At 36.2% G+C, this 18,235-nt stretch overlaps 1 protein-coding gene across 8 annotated transcripts; it reads left to right on the top strand.

Annotated features, from left to right (window-relative positions):
• The first annotated feature begins 3 nt into the window (after positions 1-3).
• On the top strand, positions 4-17,115 carry LOC125683675 (WD repeat, SAM and U-box domain-containing protein 1-like). Of its 8 annotated transcripts, none has more exons than XM_056142674.1 (11): positions 4-90; positions 1,902-2,257; positions 2,632-2,765; positions 3,170-3,471; positions 7,658-7,748; positions 7,881-7,914; positions 10,328-10,475; positions 10,969-11,166; positions 13,315-13,404; positions 13,618-13,689; positions 15,564-17,115. In XM_056142674.1, exons 2-11 carry the CDS (start codon positions 1,970-1,972, stop codon positions 15,719-15,721), a joined length of 1,515 nt encoding a protein of 504 aa, XP_055998649.1. In that variant the 5' UTR covers positions 4-90; positions 1,902-1,969; the 3' UTR covers positions 15,722-17,115. The 8 variants fall into 8 exon arrangements, with proteins under 8 accessions (XP_055998649.1, XP_048781066.2, XP_048781071.2 ...); XM_048925109.2 differs by having other exon boundaries at positions 7,655-7,748; XM_048925114.2 differs by having other exon boundaries at positions 11-139.
• The last annotated feature ends 1,120 nt before the right edge of the window (positions 17,116-18,235 follow it).

Raw genomic sequence — 18,235 nt, 5'->3', positions numbered from 1 at the left:
AGTGCTCGTCACATGATAGGCAAACGTCATTACAACAACAATGGTCTCCTTGCGAAATGCTTCAAGCAGTCAGCAGTCATGTGATGAATAGTAAATATTTACAATATAGAATGCGCATGCAGAATATATGACAGCGTAGGTTAGTAAAACATCCTTTTGTCTCAAAAAATATTCTGTTATAGATTGTTACCCTCGCCACGGCTTAAGTGTTTCGGACTGATAGTTCTGCCTTCAACAATACAATGGCTTCATCAAGTTCAAGTGACATGCTATTTCTGTTCATAAACGAAAAACATTTGATCGCGCTTGTGGTACAAGGATGGGGGGGGGGGGGGGGGGAGGGGGTATATATGGTGTATGTTATTACACAATCGCTGTGTTCATCAAGGGTATATGTACCCCATACTCGAAGTCAGTTTTTGGTCATATCTTGAAGGCCCGGATATTGTTTAGATTTCAGTGTTGAAGATAATTCTTTTTTAAAATACTGTAGACAAGATCTGTTAGTTATACTGCTGCTTGGCTTAGAAATGATGTTCCACTTTAAAAACCGAAACAGTGCTAATAATGGACCATATTTGTTATGCATGTGTAAGATGTAACAGGAAGGGAAAAACTGCAACACCACAGACCAGGATTCGAACCTCTATATGCCTAGGCAGGTGCCTGGTCACCAGCAATGAAACCTATCTGACCGATACATCATTTTCTCCCTCCTTAAATGTCTTCACCCCTGAAAGACATCAAACCAGGATCTTTATCCCCTGGCAGGCATTTTCACCTGTCAGTTACAGGGGCTGGTCTACAGCAATACATGTAACAGGAAGGGAGAAAATGCAATGGACCAGACCAGAGGCGCGTTTTACAAAAGAACTTACGAACAACTTTACATACTGGAATTTTCCAGTTTATTGTACATCATTCACTCCAAATTCAAAAAAAAAAAAATTAAAATGTTGAAAATTAAGCCTCAGAAAGGTTTACTTCATTCACTTAAAGAAATAACTGTGTAATACAATTTAAGACTTGCGACTTTGCCGTAAGTTGTTTTGTAAAACAGGCCCCAGGATTCGAACCCATGCCCCCCGAATCTCTTGTGAGGTTCTCTACCAACTGAGTTATCTGGCCACTAGCGATCGAACCAGTCTTGCCGCTAAATTCCGCCCTCCTTAAATGCATGTCTTCCAAAATAGAAAGTATTTTAGACATGACATGTTGTATATATGCATTAACTGTAACGTAATTCAGGGCTAGTCAACAGCTGTCAAATATTGTAATTTTGTAAATATCTAATTAATTTTTTGTTCAAAACATCACATTATTTCAACATTTAAGCATTCCACTGATAATTGTGATGTGCATTTTTTTGCCAGTGCACCACCTCCCTAATTTTAAATTCCAAATATGCAATTTATTGCCATTCATATCATTACAAAGCCTATAATTTTATACATATCGCAAATTGCGAGTTGTATTTGTGGTAAAAAAAAGAATTATTTTTGATTTTCTACAATATGCCAGACTTCCTAGAAACATTGTTTTTATAAATTTTCAACTTTCTGGATAACCCTCGAGCTCGTACATGTTCATTGTCGCAAACCACAGGTTATTGTTTCATTCTATTTCACAATAACCTGTGGTTTGCGATGATGGTACATGTTACAGACTTTTTTTATGGCTAATTAATGTTATCTGTAACTTTTAACTTACAGAGTGTACTATGACAAGTATCGCTGCCATTCTCTTGAGTTTGTAACTCCATTAATTACTATGTTGTTAGATTTACTTTCAAGTCTGTATGTTAATTTTGATTTCATTTATATGTAATACATACTAGACACAAAATCAATACATGTATCACAGTGAAACTTAATTAATATTAATGATCGTGTTTGTTTTAGATGAATGATGGAATGACAGAAATTTATCAGTTACTGTTATTTTGAAGCCTTAAGACAATCTACCCAATATGACATCAGGTCATCATTTTGTGGCAAGTCTTCATCACACTATTGCTATTCACTCATCAGATGTCAATTCCGTAGCTTTTTCGCGGGACAGGAAATTAGCGACCGCGTCTGGAGATAAAACAGTGAGATTATGGGATACCGAGGACTTTACTGAACTCTCGGCTTCTCCGCTGGTCGGACACGCCTATTACGTCCATTGCTGCACATTTTCACCGTTTGGAACACTTCTTGCAACATGTTCGACGGACGGCAAGCTCATCCTGTGGGACGTCAAGTCAGGGACCAAGGTTTGTACCAGGGGGAAGTGTGGGGAACCAGTTGTCCTTCGGTGAATGAGTTTATTATTTATACATCATTTCCTGTGTGTCAATCCTGTTGATCAACAATTTATTTTCATCTATCTTTTACAAAACATATGCAGTGTAAGTATATTTGAAATAATGAAACTATATGCATAAAAACAAAATTTATGTCCTTTGAGAGACTGACTCCAATAGATGTCTTGCATGTTATTTATAAATGATGTTGTTAACAGTTTGTGTCTCATTATTTTGGCTGTATACCAACATGGTGATGTCAATAGATATATACAATATGTAACATGATGTCTATAATTATATAATGTGTGTGGTGATCATGTATCCTACATCCTATTTCCTAGGTGGCTACTTTTCAACATCCCAGCAAGCAGAGCATTAGAGTGTGTCGATTTTCTCCAGATTCAAAATATATCGTGTCCGGAAGTGATGATGAAACCTTAGCATTGTGGGATGTCACAGGCAAAATATTAGTCAGGTAACTTTTGACATATGCTTTTTATCACTGGTTGTGGATGAAATATTAAATAATTCTGTTGATGTTTTGGGGGGGGAAAATTGAGATGGTATTAAATTGAAAATGTTATGGGTATTGTGTGTATGACAGCTAATTTTCATATTCAAGGTAGATTACATGATTGTATGTGTGTGTGTCAATTTTATAGACTTTACTGTATTTCTTATCATTTGAATAAAAGCATGCAAGTCAGTATGGCATCATGTATACAATCCAGTACATTGTAGGTACTATAGAAGACAATTATAGACGTCAGTTTTAAGTTTGTTGTGGTCGTTTTTGACAGGTCCTTTAACACTTGTCATGACGCCTCAGTGGTGGCCTATAGACGACAGTTTTAAGTTTGTTGTGGTGGTTTTTGACAGGTCCTTTAACACTTGTCATGACGCCTCAGTGGTGGCCTGTGCCTTCTCACCAGACAGCTCCTTCATCATATCTGGAAGCAGCAACGGAGACTTAAGAGTGTGGGATGCTAAGTTTGGTCATGGGAAAGTCTTGACCTACACCTTGGAAGGTCATGACCTTGGAGTCACCAGCTGTGACTTCTCCCCGCGCACGCAGGTGGCAGACGGTGGTACCAGCGGCAGTGTCACGTACTGGCTGGCCACTTCTGGACATGACAACCTGGTCAAAATTTGGGAGATGAAAGCAGATTTGACCTGCACTTGTAAGCCCGACATTATTATACATATTATATATATTTACATTATTTTTGTGCGTGATATGTTACGAAGAAAAAATACCATAGGAAAAAAATGTTGTGACAATATGATAAGGTTGACAGTTGATACAAACAAAAAAACAATGGATGCATGGGTTGATATATTTTTGGCTTAGTATTTGGAATAAGTAGATATATAATTCCTAGAAATAAGGGACTTTTCTATGATGTTCAGAAGTTGATATATATATTACCCCTCTATATAACTCTACATAAATCCCCCCCCCCTCCCCAGTTTTAGAATATATCGGGAAATCATGGGTATAAATTACATTTCATACAGTAAATTGTATTCATAACATGAATCTAGTTTTCGTCATTTTTGAGAAAAACTTATTAAAAGCTGATGAGATACTTGTATATTGGATACTTTTTCTACACAAAAAAAACCCCCCCAATATTGTTTTGTCTTAATTATACACCCCACAAACGAAGTTTAGGGGGAGGGGGTGTATACTGGAATCACATTGTCCATAATTAGTCCAGAGTATATCTTTAACACCGGGCATGAAGAGGATAGGGAAGGATATCTTTAACACTGTTGAATTAAAACTTTACGTATTTCTTTTAATGAATATGAATAATGAAGTGCACCTGCCAATTTGATTGAGGGCTTTCTAACATTCAAGAAAGTTTTGGATGTGTTTTTCATTTTAAGGGGGTGGATGTTATATTGTCGTTGTTCAGAGTATGTCTTAAAAACCATTTATTCTTCAATGAGCACCAATTCACTATCCCCCCACCCCACCCCCCATTCAAATTGTGTCCATTGAGGGGTATCGGTCCCACTAGGACAGTTCTAGCTTTTGCTACATTTTAACTAGTGTTTCCCGTAATTGGTTTTGTTGTTTCATGCTGCATTTAAACAATGAATATGCAAGAAATATATGAATTTAAGGACCCATGGACATTCATGTAATGACACTAAGTAAATTTTGTTAGTATCACTGTTTGATACAACTCCTGAGAATTAATTTACTATCTAATTCCAATTCATGTATTCACTCTGACTAGTACAAGCTAGGACATGAAGTGCAAATAACATTGATTATTTCTGATATGTATCCACACTGGTCCAGTCAACATAACATTATTTCTGATATGTATCCGCGCTGGTCCAGTCAACATACCATTATTTCTGATATGTAGCCACGCTGGTCCAGTCAACATAACATTATTTCTGATATGTAGCCGGGCTGGTCCAGTCAACATAACATTATTTCTGATATGTAGCCGCGCTGGTCCAGTCAACATAACATTATTTCTGATATTTAGCCATGCTGGTCCAATCAACATAACATTATTTCTGATATGTAGCCGCGCTGGTCCAGTCAACATAACATTATTTCTGATATGTAGCCGGGCTAGTCCAGTCAACATAATATTATTTCTGATATGTAGCCGTGCTGGTCCAGTCAACCCAAAAAGGACAGCTATATGAATACAGTTACATGTAATATGTCAGTTCCTGGATAAAATGGATGTTAAACTTATGTATTGTTTTTAGCTCACCTGAACCGAAGGTTCAAGTGAGCTTTTTTGATCACATTTTGTCCAGCATCCGTCTGTCTGTCCGTCTGTCTGTAAACTTTTCACATTTTCATCTTCTTCTCATGAACCACTGGGCCAATTTCAACCAAACATGGCCAAAAGCATCCTTGGGTGAAGGGCTTTCAAGTTTGTTCAAATGAAGGGCCATGTCCCTTTCAAAGGGGAGATAATCACAAAAATGCAAAAATAGGGTGGGGTCATTTAAAAATCTTCTTCTCAAGAACCACTGGGCCAGAAAAGCTGAAATTTACCTGAAAGCTTCCTGACATATTGCAGATTTAAGTTTGTTCAAATCATGGCCCCCAGTGGTAGGATGGGGCCACAAGAGGGGATCAAAGTTTTACATACAAATATATAGGGAAAAACTTTAAAAATCTTCTTCTGAAGAACCACTAAGCCAGAATAGCTGAGATTTACATGAAAGCTTCCTGACATAATGCAGATTCAAGTGTGTTCAAATCATGGGCCCTGGGGGTTGGATGGGGCCACAATAGGGGATCAAAATTTTACATACAAATATATAGGAAAAATCTTAAAATCTTCTTCTCAAGAACCACTGAGCCAGAAAAGCTGATTTTTACATGAAAACTTTCTGACATAGTGCAGATTCAAGTTTGTTCAAATCATGGCCCCTGGGAATAAGATTGGGCCCCAAGGGGGGATCAAAGTTTTACACACAAATATATAGGGGAAAACTTTAAAAATCTTCTTCTCAAGAACCACTAAGCCAGAACAGCTGAGATTTACATGAAAGCTTCCTGACATAATGCAGATTCAAGTTTGTTCAAATCATGGGCCCCGGAGGTTGGATGGGGCCACAATAGGGGATCAAAGTTTTACATACAAATATATAGGAAAAATCTTTAAAAATCTTCTTCTCAAGAACCACTGAGCCAGACAAGCTGGTTTTTACATGAAAACTTTCTGACATAGTGCAGATTCAAGTTTGTTCAAATCATGGCCCCCGGGGGTAGGATGGGGCCACAAGGGGGGATCAAAGTTTTACATACAAATATATAGGAAAAATCTTCTTCTCAAGAACCACGGAGCCAGAAAAGCTGATTTTTACATGAAAACTTTCTGACATAGTGCAGATTCAAGTTTGTTCAAATCATGGCCCCCAGGGGTAGGATGGGGCCACAAGGGGGGATCAAAGTTTTACATGCAAATATATAGGAAAAATCTTCTTCTCAAGAACCACTGAGCCAGAAAAGCTGATTTTTACATGAAAACTTTCTGACATAGTGCAGATTTAAGTTTGTTCAAATCATGGCCCCTGGGGGTAGGATGGGGCCACAAGGGGGATCAAAGTTTTACATACAAATATATAGTTAAAATCTTTTTCTCAAGAACCACTGAGCCAGAAAAGCTGATATTTACAAGAAAACTTTCTGACATAGTGCAGATTCAAGTTTGTTCAAATCATGGCCCCCGGGGGGTAGGATGGGGCCACAAGTGGGGGGGGGAGGTCAAAGTTTTACATACAAATATAGGAAAAAGCTTTAAAAATCTTCTTCTCAAGAACCATTGGGCCAAAGAAGTTGACATTTACATGAAAGCTTTCTGACATAGTGTAGATTCAAGTTTGCAAAGGGTAGTTTGGGCCATAAAAGGGACCAAGGTTTTACATGCAAATATATATGGAAAGTCTTCAGATATGGGCCAAGGTGACTCAGGTGAGCGATGTGGCCCATGGGCCTCTTGTATAGACAATGCTAGCTTTATTTTGATATTTTTGTTTTTTTATGACATTACTTCATTAACTTTCAAATCATTTTTGTGTGCATAATATTTATAATTCCTTCCTGACTTTTAATGGACATATTCCATCGCCATGATGCTTATTGCAAGTGTTTGAAATAATTGTACACCTGACCGCCCAAGACGCATATAGATTTTGTCACAGACAAACAAATTTCTTTGCAGATCGAGATGCCCAAATGGGCATGTTATAATTTCCACTAAATAAAATTTAGATCTATCAAATCTGCTTACCATTCCAATAGCAAAGTTGTAACAAGCCAAGGGGCTTTACAAAATTATATATGATCGGGATGAAAGTTAAATGTAACTTGAGTGCCATAGTGACGTAATTGCTTTCATTAGAGGATAGTTATTGATAAATAATTTCACAAATGGCAGTTATTTTCTCAGGGCAAGTAGGTCTTTGGCAGGGCTTACAATTTTTTCAAGCACTCAGGCCTGTATGTGTAGCTAATTTTACAGCGAGTTGCAAACACTGTTATAATCATTATGTTTGTCTAATTTTACAGCCAGGTTCTGACACTGTTATAATCGTTTATATATTTGTCTAATTTTACAGCCAGGTTCTGACACTGTTATAATCATTTATATGTTTGTCTAATTTTACAGCCAGGTTCTGACACTGTTATAATCATTTATATGTTTGTCTAATTTTACAGCCAGGTTCTGACACTGTTATAATCATTTATATGTTTGTCTAATTTTACAGCCAGGTTCTGACACTGCTATAATCATTTATATGTTTGTCTAATTTTACAGCCAGGTTCAGACACTGTTACATGTATCTCTGATATGTTTGTGACTTTTTCACCAGCAGTGGTCCTGACTCAGAGGATTACTTTCAGTGGACATGAAGGAACAGTCAACTTCTGCTGCTTTTCTCCTGATGGAAGTTTGCTGGCATCAGCGTAAGATTACTTTTGATTACTATGGTTACTTTCAACACCTTATGGCACAAAAGTTCACCACTACACAATCTCAAAGTGAAAGTGTAAGAGGCTCTGTTGGCAAACTAAAAATATTGATTAATTGTTTTGCAGGTCCAATGACAAAACTGTGAGAATTTGGGATCCGGTAAGTAAAATTGTCCGTCTCATCTTTTTCTATGCATTTCTCTCCAAGAGATTATTTTCTGTTTTATTTGTCTAGTGATGTAAAACTTATACGGTACTAATTTTGATGCACCAGATGCGCATTTCGACAAATAATATCTCTTCAGTGATGCTCAACCGAAATGTTTGAAATCCGAAATAACAATGAAGTTTTAGAGCTATTATAGCCAAAAACAGCGTGCCAAAAAAAGTGGAGTCAAATTCGTCTAAGGATAAGAGCTATGCATGAGGGAGGTAATCCTTAATTTTGAAATGAATTTCTAAATTTTATAACAGCAATTAAATATACATCTGTATTTTCAAGCTAGTAACGAAGTACTTAGCTACTGGGCTGTAGAAACCCTCGGGGACTAACAGTCCACCAGCAGAGGCCTCGACCCAGGGGTCATAATGTAAAACTTATACGGACCAATTTTGATGCACCAGACGTGCATTTTATAAGCACATTTCTAAAAATAGCTTGACTTCATCTGTCCACCAACCATCCATCTGACAGAATCACTTACAAATTCTGAGGGTGTTAATTATCGTAATTAAATTGTTTCATTCCATATTCATTGAACTCTGAATAGTGATTGTACAAATATTGAAGATGTCTACCCAGCATTTGGGATGATCTATTCAGAGAATATTAGCTTGTTAGGGTGAGTTTGATTCCAGAGATTTATGATGACAGAGAATCTTAGTTAGAGAGAGTTTGAATCCAGAGATTGGTAATGACAGAGAATCTTAGTTTGTTAGAGAGAGTTTGAATCCAGAGATTGGTAATGACAGAGAATCTTAGTTTGTTAGAGTGAGTTTAAATCCAGAGATTTATAATGACAGAGAATCTTAGTTTGTTAGAGTGAGTTTGAATCTAGAGATTTATAATGACAGAGAATCTTAGTTTGTTAGAGTGAGTTTGAATCTAGAGATTTATAATAACAGAGAATCTTGGTTAGTTAGAGTGAGTTTGAATCCAGACATTTATAATGACAGGGAATCTTAGTTTGTTAGAGTGAGTTTGAATCCAGTTGAAGACTTTAACCCTGCTTCTGTCCTCTGCTTTTCAAAATATGAATTTTCAAAGTGCAGCATGGATACCCTTGTTTGTATGGCTTCATTATTAATAGAGTGACATGTCAGACATGAGTTTATTGCCAGAAATCATTTTTATTGGGTGTACCGTGCCTCCTTAATTTGTAATTCCGTAGTTCTACTGACTACACACACGTGTAGTCATGGACAGAGACTGTAAACCAGCTTTAATTTGTGTGTCGGAAATTTTCACAAGGTTTTCTAGAACCTCATCATCACGTCAAATATTTTTTGCCGCAAACCAGTCCTTTGATATCTCTTGTATGTTCAAAATAATTTCATTTAAAAAAATTGGTCGTAGCGAACTAGTTCTTTAATGATGAATTGCAAAAGAAAATTGTTCAATGTGATTAAAAGTTATTTTACAGTAATATATTCATATTACAAATCGCATTTTCCTCTTTGAACCATTCAATTTCAGCGCGTGACACAATCCTTTCATATTGACTATGAACGGATTATGAACTAGTTTAAAGCACGCGACTGAGAGAGCGTAATGATTTGAAAAATACAACATGCGTTACAAACATCTCGCAAGTCACACCTCGGATTAAGATTGTGAAGTTATGTGGATTATCATCCCAATATTGCGGTCTCCTACCTCCAAAATACAGTGCACCGTGCAATGTTGATAAAAGACAGGGCGAGACAAAGTGTGACATCATGTCTATGTGTTGACGTACGTCACAATACGACTGTGACAGAGGCTAGGAGTTTGTTTTATGCAACAAAACAGAAGCAATGTAAACAAACGGTGATTTAGGAATTAATGAATATAAATATAAGAAAGGAACAGCACTTTTGAGCTGTTCATGGTCAATATGAACGGATTTGGATTTGAGGCAAATTCTCTGTGAATCGCGCTAGCAATTCACAGAGAATTTGCCTCAAATCCAAATACGTTCATATTGACCATGAACAGCTCAAAAGTGCTGTTCATTTCTTAAATGAGTGACTGATAACATTGGTCAGTGTTGTGTGCAGCAGTACAGGTCCAGACTTACAAAGTGTTGATGAGACTGATCCAGGGATGTGTTGATTGTTGTTACTTCATTGACATCAGCTATCTACATATATAACGTATATTGAATTGATTGTGTCCATTTACCTATCCTGCATTATATTCACTCTATGTATAACTTTTGTTTATATTTATGTTTATTTATTCTATGTAAAAACGTTAAACCTATGAACTGTATGGTTCTTGGTAAGAAACAATACAATACTCTGTCTCTATTTTGATCTGTTTTTACAGTCCACTGGTCAGCAGCTGTCTCTATTTTGATCTGTTTTTACAGTCCACTGGTCAGCAGCTGTGCGTGGTGGAAGGACACACACGTTACATCACCAGCTGTGCCTTCACAAGTGACAACCGTCTGCTGGCCTCCGGATCTAATGACAAAAGGGTTATGATCTGGAAGATTACTACACAGGAAGACTGCATCGGTAATTTATTTTATCATGATTTTGAGCTTAATTAAATGTCGGAACCAAGAGACTATAGTGGGTTTTTTGTATCTCTGAATGCATGTCTGTTGAATGAACCAAGTTTGTGACATCCCGAAATTGGGTTGTCAAGTTCGCATAGGAATATGAAATAAATCTGCAAAATTTTCTCAAGAAGATTCCAACTTTTTTTAAGCCATATTAATGCAAGCATCTTTATATAGTGTAGTTTTTACTTGGACTACAATGAGTATGTAGATGTACAAATTCTGCAATAAATGTCAGATTGCCAAATACAGTAAAACACGCATGTGATGAATATGCATGTAACGAATTCACGCTTATTGCAAAGTGATATTTATATTCCCCTATCAGAGGAAAATAACAAACATTGTATTGAATATAGTGATGTTTGGTTATAATGATCTGTTTTTGTTGACCCTGGAGGTTTGCTGAACTGTGTTTCTCTGTACCACATTTTGAAATTTTGTAGACAATTACAAAGAACCACAATGTGCCCCAAAGAAAGAAGATGACCACAAGCATATGGAATCCTGGTCTGCTGAGGAAGTGGGTAGCTGGCTTGAACTGATTGAACTGGGTCAGTTCAAAGACTCATTTGTCTCCAATGCTATAGATGGGACAGAACTGTGCAGCCTGGATGATAAGATGTTGATAGATCTGGGTGTTTGTAAGTACGCAGTTGTGTTAAGTAGGGCCATAGAAATATATCAGAGGAAAAAAGCATTAATAAACAGATCATTTGTTGACAAATTCTGTACACACAACCCTTTTATACAAAAACAATATGTATATATCATTAAGTGCATATTGACCTCCCATATATTTTCCACCAGACCGACAGTCTCTACATCAGCTGTATATCATGTGATCAAATATCAAGATAAAATCGTACCGTGTGTGTATAAATCGTTCCATTGGCACGATATCCAGATATCAATGCAAGTTGAAGTTAATGTAACTTCAAGACATATTAATGTCTTAATTTGAAAAGTGATGGGAGCAAGTTTATCGTGACTTGTAACATGTCTAATTTTTGCATTGAATATGCAAGATGCGGCGATTTTTGCATATACGAAGTTGAATATAGCCTGAAAAACATGTTTTCTGTTGAAGCTACAACTTGCTCTTCTAACTTTCCTTTTGCAATGAAGTTCACATGTAACATAAATCAAACATCTTTCACTCAAAAACCTCTGGGTGTCATGCCGATGATGAAATTTTTATGTACGGAAATCCTGTTTATGCAAATGAGTCCATTGTGACTATACGTGCAGATTAGGGGCGATATCAAGATCACAATATAATATGGATATTACTTTAGCAAGTATGTTATATATAGAAGAAATTGAAACTATTTCAATATCAAAGAGAATTAATATAACCCATTTGACAGAAACTTTTACACGATTGCGGTTTATAGTTTGACAGCGGTGGTAAATAACGGAAAAATATTTTGACATTTCCAACCGCAAAAGGATTGTCGATATGTACGTCATGACCTTCATCATGACGTAGTTTTCATTGTGACGTCATGTAATGTGCCACTGCGGTAAAGTACATTTTTTACAGCACTGGTATTTATGGGGAAAGCCTTAACTCAGCCGTGTAACATTGAACTTTGAAGTGATCAATTTTAATGCCTTTTCAAAATATATAAGAAATAAATTTCATTTTCAAAAATACATGAAGGTATGAACTGCAATGCTTCATGTCGGCATACTTTTCAAGAAGCGTATTGTCAATCTTCGGTCTTTGTAGATAATCAAAAAAAAGATCTGCAACCACTAATCGAAAATAAATAATCTAATACTAGTACATTGTACATATAAGGATATTTTTAGCTCACAGGGACAAGTGTCTGGAGAGCTATTGTCATGAGCCTAGTGTTGAGGACAGTGATATCACACTTTAAGGGAAAAACTTGAACCTTGGCCATGTCTTTAGAACCCAAGGGAATAAGGCTTTGATATTTCATATATAAATGCCACATGACCAGGTCTTTCATTTTTTACCAAGACTTGTGACCTTTACTTTGGACTTTGACATACTTTTCAAAATCTTTAACCCTGACAGTATCTTCTTAATAAACAGGAAAGAGCTTTGTTATTTCACGTATACATGTACATTCCTCATGACCAGGCCTTTCATTTGGTACATTGTACCAAGATATTTAACCTAGTGACCTTTACCTTGAAATTTGACCTTCTTTTCAAAAACTTTAACTTTGGGGATATTTTTTGAGCCAAGGAGAGGACTCATGCTTGGCATTGAGCTACATTGTCTACCGATAACTCATGTTACACTAGGCCACGGTTTGGAGCACAGTCTTTATATAAGTCAATATTCCACAGATCAAAAGAAAATATGACCAATTTGATTCTTTTTCTTTATCAAAGTAGTCTTAATAGTACAGTGTTAGATTGTCAGTCAATGTCTGCACTCAAGGTACATATTACAATTAAGGAGGAATAACACACCAAGAGAAATTTGACATGGATGAAAAATGGAGGATATGTACAGCAATAGTTTGAAAATTGAAAACTTGAATTCAAATTGACTTTATTTAGTCAAAAAATGCAATTTAAGTAGAAACTAATCGGGGGGGGGGGGGGTGGGGGGGGGATGTTAAAACCCCTGCTGGACTCTAACCCGCGATCTACAGATCAGCAGTGGGCATGTTAACTGACTGAGCTACCCAGCTAGGCAATCAAATTTAAGACGAATAAACAGCCTTTAAATGTACTTGTATTTGCTTTCTGTGGAGGGTGCTGACTACTGATGATGAATGTCTGTACTTTCTAAATTTGAATTTCAGTTGCCTTAGGCCACAGAAATAAGATTTTACGGTGCATTAAAGCCGCCCAGAACAAACCCACCATCACCAGGAGTACGTCCAATGTATCAGGTAAGAAAGATAACTCCTACTGGCTGTGATTAGCCACACTGTTTGTGTCCTCCAATGCCTAAATAAAGCACATGTTAAACAAACAAAAATATAATGAAATTAAATGTAGACTTGCACAAGCATTCATTTTAAAACCTTTTAGTTTCAAGATTTTAAAGCTTGTAAAAATTCATACTACAATTGTCAAATAAAAAAAACACTGCATTTTTTCAGAAAATGGAATTCCTGATGAATATTTGTGTCCTATTACTAGAGAGCTGATGAAAGACCCTGTGATGGCTGAAGGTAAGTCAAACTAGGAGATGTGTATCTTATAAGTATACAAAGATCACAAATTTTATTCTCCTGTACGAGTTCAAAACATGTTCGAGTGGAAAGAAGTAGGGACAATTTAAGCAAGAGGTTTGTCTAAAATAGTCACTTAATCAATGTTGATATCAAAGAATATGAAATTTTAATTCACCAGAGGGGTGAATTTTTCTGCACAAAGTTTGTCGTCTTTCTGACTGTCTGTGTGGTGTCCATCATTTGTCTGTTAACTTTTCCCATTTTCGACTTCTACTAAAATCACGGACTAATTTTAACTAAACTTGCCATGAAGCATTCTTGAATTGTTCAAATGTAGAGCCATGTGCCCTTCAAAGGGGAGATAATTAAATCAAATCAGGAACCATGTAACCAGAAAAGCGGGCACCAGTATGATGTATAATGAAGATTATATGAACCCGGAGGTCAGAGTGGGGCCACAATTAATAAGCAAGCATATTCATGTAGTGCAGATTCAAGTTTGTTCACACCATGATTTTTAGGGTCAGAGCGGGTCCATGGAATGAGTTTAACATTTTACATAGGAACAGTGGAATAATCTTCTCAAGAACAATCAGTGGTACAAAATGTCAAATCAATAAAGAGGTACCCCCATACATTGAAGAATTAAGTTCACACCACAACTCCACCCACCCCCACCCCCAAGTTTTACATGGTACATGTAATGAATAAGAAAATTCTTTCCAATCATCTCAAGAAATTGGATTATTATGAATAAAATTTAAAATGTTTTAATGTTATTTAAAGTTACTGTGTGCTATAGAAATTTCTATTATCTTTTTTTGAAGTTTGTATTGCGAGTTATCACTCCATTTGTCCGTCTGTCAGCACTTTCTAAGGCACACAAAAACTTAAAAGTTTTCTTAGAAAGATTTTCATAAATTTCGTACTTACTCGTAATACTTGGATCAGGCAGAAGAAGGTCCCTATCGATTTTCAGATTACGGAGTTATGGGACTTAGAATTCTTCAACATCAGTAATGCACTGTCTATGGTATACAATGAATCAAGAGTTGTTGAGAAGATTTTCATAGAATTTATAGGTAATGCTTGGTATAGGAAGAGGAAGACCCCTTTCGATTTTCAGACATATTGGCTTTGTTATTACAGAGTTGGGTGACTTCGAATAAGATGACAACACTGTTTCTATGACACTCAATAACTTGAAATTACATTTATAGGAGCTTTTTGTAAATTTTATTCATAATACTCCAATTAGGCAGAGGGAAGACACCATTAGATTTTCAGATTTCTGTCCATCCTTCCTTTCTTGGGTACAGGATAGCTTTACGTTTCCTTGGGAACATTTTTATTGGTCTATCCATCCATTCATCATTGTAGGGCCCTTTCCAACTTGTCAGTTTTCTAGTTTAAGAAGATATGTTACATAACTTAAGCCAGGTTACGTTTTCAATCAAAGTTTTTAAGACCAGGATTTTGAAAATTAGAACATTTTTTACATTGATTTAAATTGTGCACATCCCATGATTTCCATGAAAGTTTGATGCTCTAAAATTGGTACAAGCATTTGAAATTTATTGCAATTAGAGTATAACCAGAAGTCATCCCTCTGTCAAGTGCCATACTGAATAGAGAATAGAGAATTCCATATCTAAACACGCTCTATACATACACATGTACGATACTGAATAGAGAATCCCAAATTTAAACACTCATCATACATATACATACACATGTGCGATACAGAATAGAGAATAGAGAATCTCATATTTATACACGCTTCATACATACACAGTATTTCTTCAGTAACCACAATTAAGTAGCCACACAGTCAAGAATTGAACACTGGTATGTTGTGTACTGTTTTGTAGATGGTTATACTTATGAACGATCAGCTATACAGGGATGGATGGATAAGGGGAAGGATACCAGTCCAATGACCAGCATACCACTTACAGCCCGACAACTTATCCCCAACAGAAGCCTCAAAATGTTGATACAACACTACCTGGACAGCGGGAAAGGATAGAAAAAGCACTGGACAAACAAAATTGTTAAATCTCCTTTTTATGCCCCCAAAATCTAAGATTTGGGAGCATATAGTTTTTGACCTGTCCATCTGTCTGTCTGTGACAAAAAACATTAACCTTGTTCATATCTTTTATACCATAAGAGGTAAAGCTTTCATATTTGGTATGTGTATTTCTTTTGGCAAGACCTTTCCATTGACACCACAATTGTTGATCTTGTGATCTTAACCTTTGACCTGGTTCCACTTTGTTGTATTCCGGGGGCATCAGCGTTTCACAAACACATCTTGTTGTTGAATGTTTGAATTGGTTTGGGGGGGAGTATGTTTTCTTGTGTTATGGTATTTAGCCTTAGTGACTTCATGTATTTGCTTTCCACGAGACTGTTGTGATATTTCTGTTTGTTTAATTAGATGACTTTCAAACAAGTTATATTTCTTCTCTGTATATAGTTTATTAGATTAGACATGATTTTTATCTGTACTATGTAACTGCTACGTGTGTCTTTCACGTGAATCTGTAGATCTCTTATTTTGAGGAAAGATAGGGAGGCATTTTAAAAACTGTCAGAGTGAATATTTTCTATTTTATTGCAGTTACAGGTTGTCGAAACTTGTGTCAACACTTCTTCTGTTAATTATATTGTTAGTATTGTTGTTGATTTATATGTTGTTTACAGTTAGTTATGAAATCCACTGGAATTTGTATATTTTGCATGTTGATTATCTGGGGGGGAAAGCATTCTGTTAATATCTAGTTCCATTTTAAGCTCTTCGGTACTTGTGAATCTAGATTCTGAATATGTACTGTTAAGGAAGAGCACTTTGAGTTGGTTATTTCTTCGGTGATAGCTTCCTGGCACCTGGTAAATGTTGAATTACCATGATATGTGGGGGTTAGGAGAGCAAATACCATATCCATTGTTGTATGCTGTGTGGATGAGGGAAGTGCACAGACAATGTCTTATCAAAATTAGGTACATTTGTATTATTAAAGTGGCAAAGTGCTAATATATGTGTACGTTGTATAAATTTTATAAACATTATTATTAAGTTTCTCTTGTTTTCAGTTACTCTACAAATATAATACATAATATAGTATTCAAATTACACATACAAGCATTTTAAAACACTGAAACAGACAATGTTTAAATCTTTTGTATAGTATTCTCATAAAGTACTGCAGCACCAATGCTATTTTTGTACATGGGTCACTAATCTGATATACACGAGACCTTTTGGTGATCTGTAGAGCAGGTACAGATATACTGTACATGTACATTCATAATATTACACAAGTACTTTTTCTGGCAGAATTTGTCATACAATGTCAATTCATGAGTGATATACTCTGAAAGACTTAATTTTAATAAAATACCTTCAATATCTTGAAAGAGGTTTCTTGCAATTTAGAGAGGTTTCATTGGATTCAATATGAACACTCTTTATTTGTTCTATGAAACTGAATCAGCAGATGGTCAGAACTGGTAATTCGTACAATTTTGATTGCTTCTACATGTAGTTCATCTCACCTATCCTCTTCATGCCCGCTGGCAAAGGCCTAGATTTGCTGCCTCCACCGGTCTGTGGCTGCTACCCTTGTCGACGCCCAGCTACTTCATCCCTGTGACCACTCGTGCTCGATAGTCTTTTTCCATGTTGTTTTTGGCCGACCCACTTTCATCCTCCCCTCTGAATGCTATGTCAGTGCATTGGTACATATCTTGGTGTCCATTAAAAATATATAGCTTAGTTAAGCATTGCAAACATTAAAAATTGAAAAATAAATTTTAAATTTTCCAGCTCAGATCATGTTCATGCTCCTTTAAGGGGACTGATTCATGATTTTCCCCAAAATTTTGTTTTTCACTTTTAATGATAAAAATCTACGTAAAGGATATAAGCCAAAAACTGTCCATTCTGTAAGAGAAAGAACTGATCGAGGCCCATAGGGCCGAAATCAGTTCTTTCTCTCGCAGAATGGACAGTTTGAGGCTTATATCCTACTTAAAACATTACATCTTTTGTTCTAAGAATGGACAGTCTCAGGTAAACCCATTGACAATGATAGTTATGAATAAAGCTATTTTGAATAGTCTGACAATATAACCAGTCTTGCATAGAATTTGGTTTCTTTTGTTCACTTATTGGACAGTGTTAGGTAAGTAGTCTTCTACTGCAGGTTTTATATTCACTCTTTCTATAGTACTGAGCCATATCAACATGTCCTCCTCTGATGGGGAGAGCATTTTCATTGCACGGTGAGTCAAAATTTAAGGATTTTAGTGAAAGTATTGCAAATATTCAGGATATGGAGGGTGAAAAAGTTATGAAGCCAAATTTTGATCTGAAAAGTATTGTTTTCGAATATTTGGATGAGGAAATAACTAACACCAGCCAAAAGAACCCAATACACTTATCTCGTAAAATGAAATTATTCATGAAAGCGAAAATAATAATTCAGAATTAGGATATGCTAATAAAGAAAACATAAAAAAGCGTTGTGAAGAAGTT

The sequence above is a fragment of the Ostrea edulis genome, chromosome 6 (assembly GCF_947568905.1).
Source record: "Ostrea edulis chromosome 6, xbOstEdul1.1, whole genome shotgun sequence".
In the NCBI taxonomy this organism is placed as follows: domain Eukaryota; kingdom Metazoa; phylum Mollusca; class Bivalvia; order Ostreida; family Ostreidae; genus Ostrea; species Ostrea edulis.
Note: the sequence above shows the minus strand (reverse complement) of the source record. Positions and strands in the feature narration are given on the sequence as shown.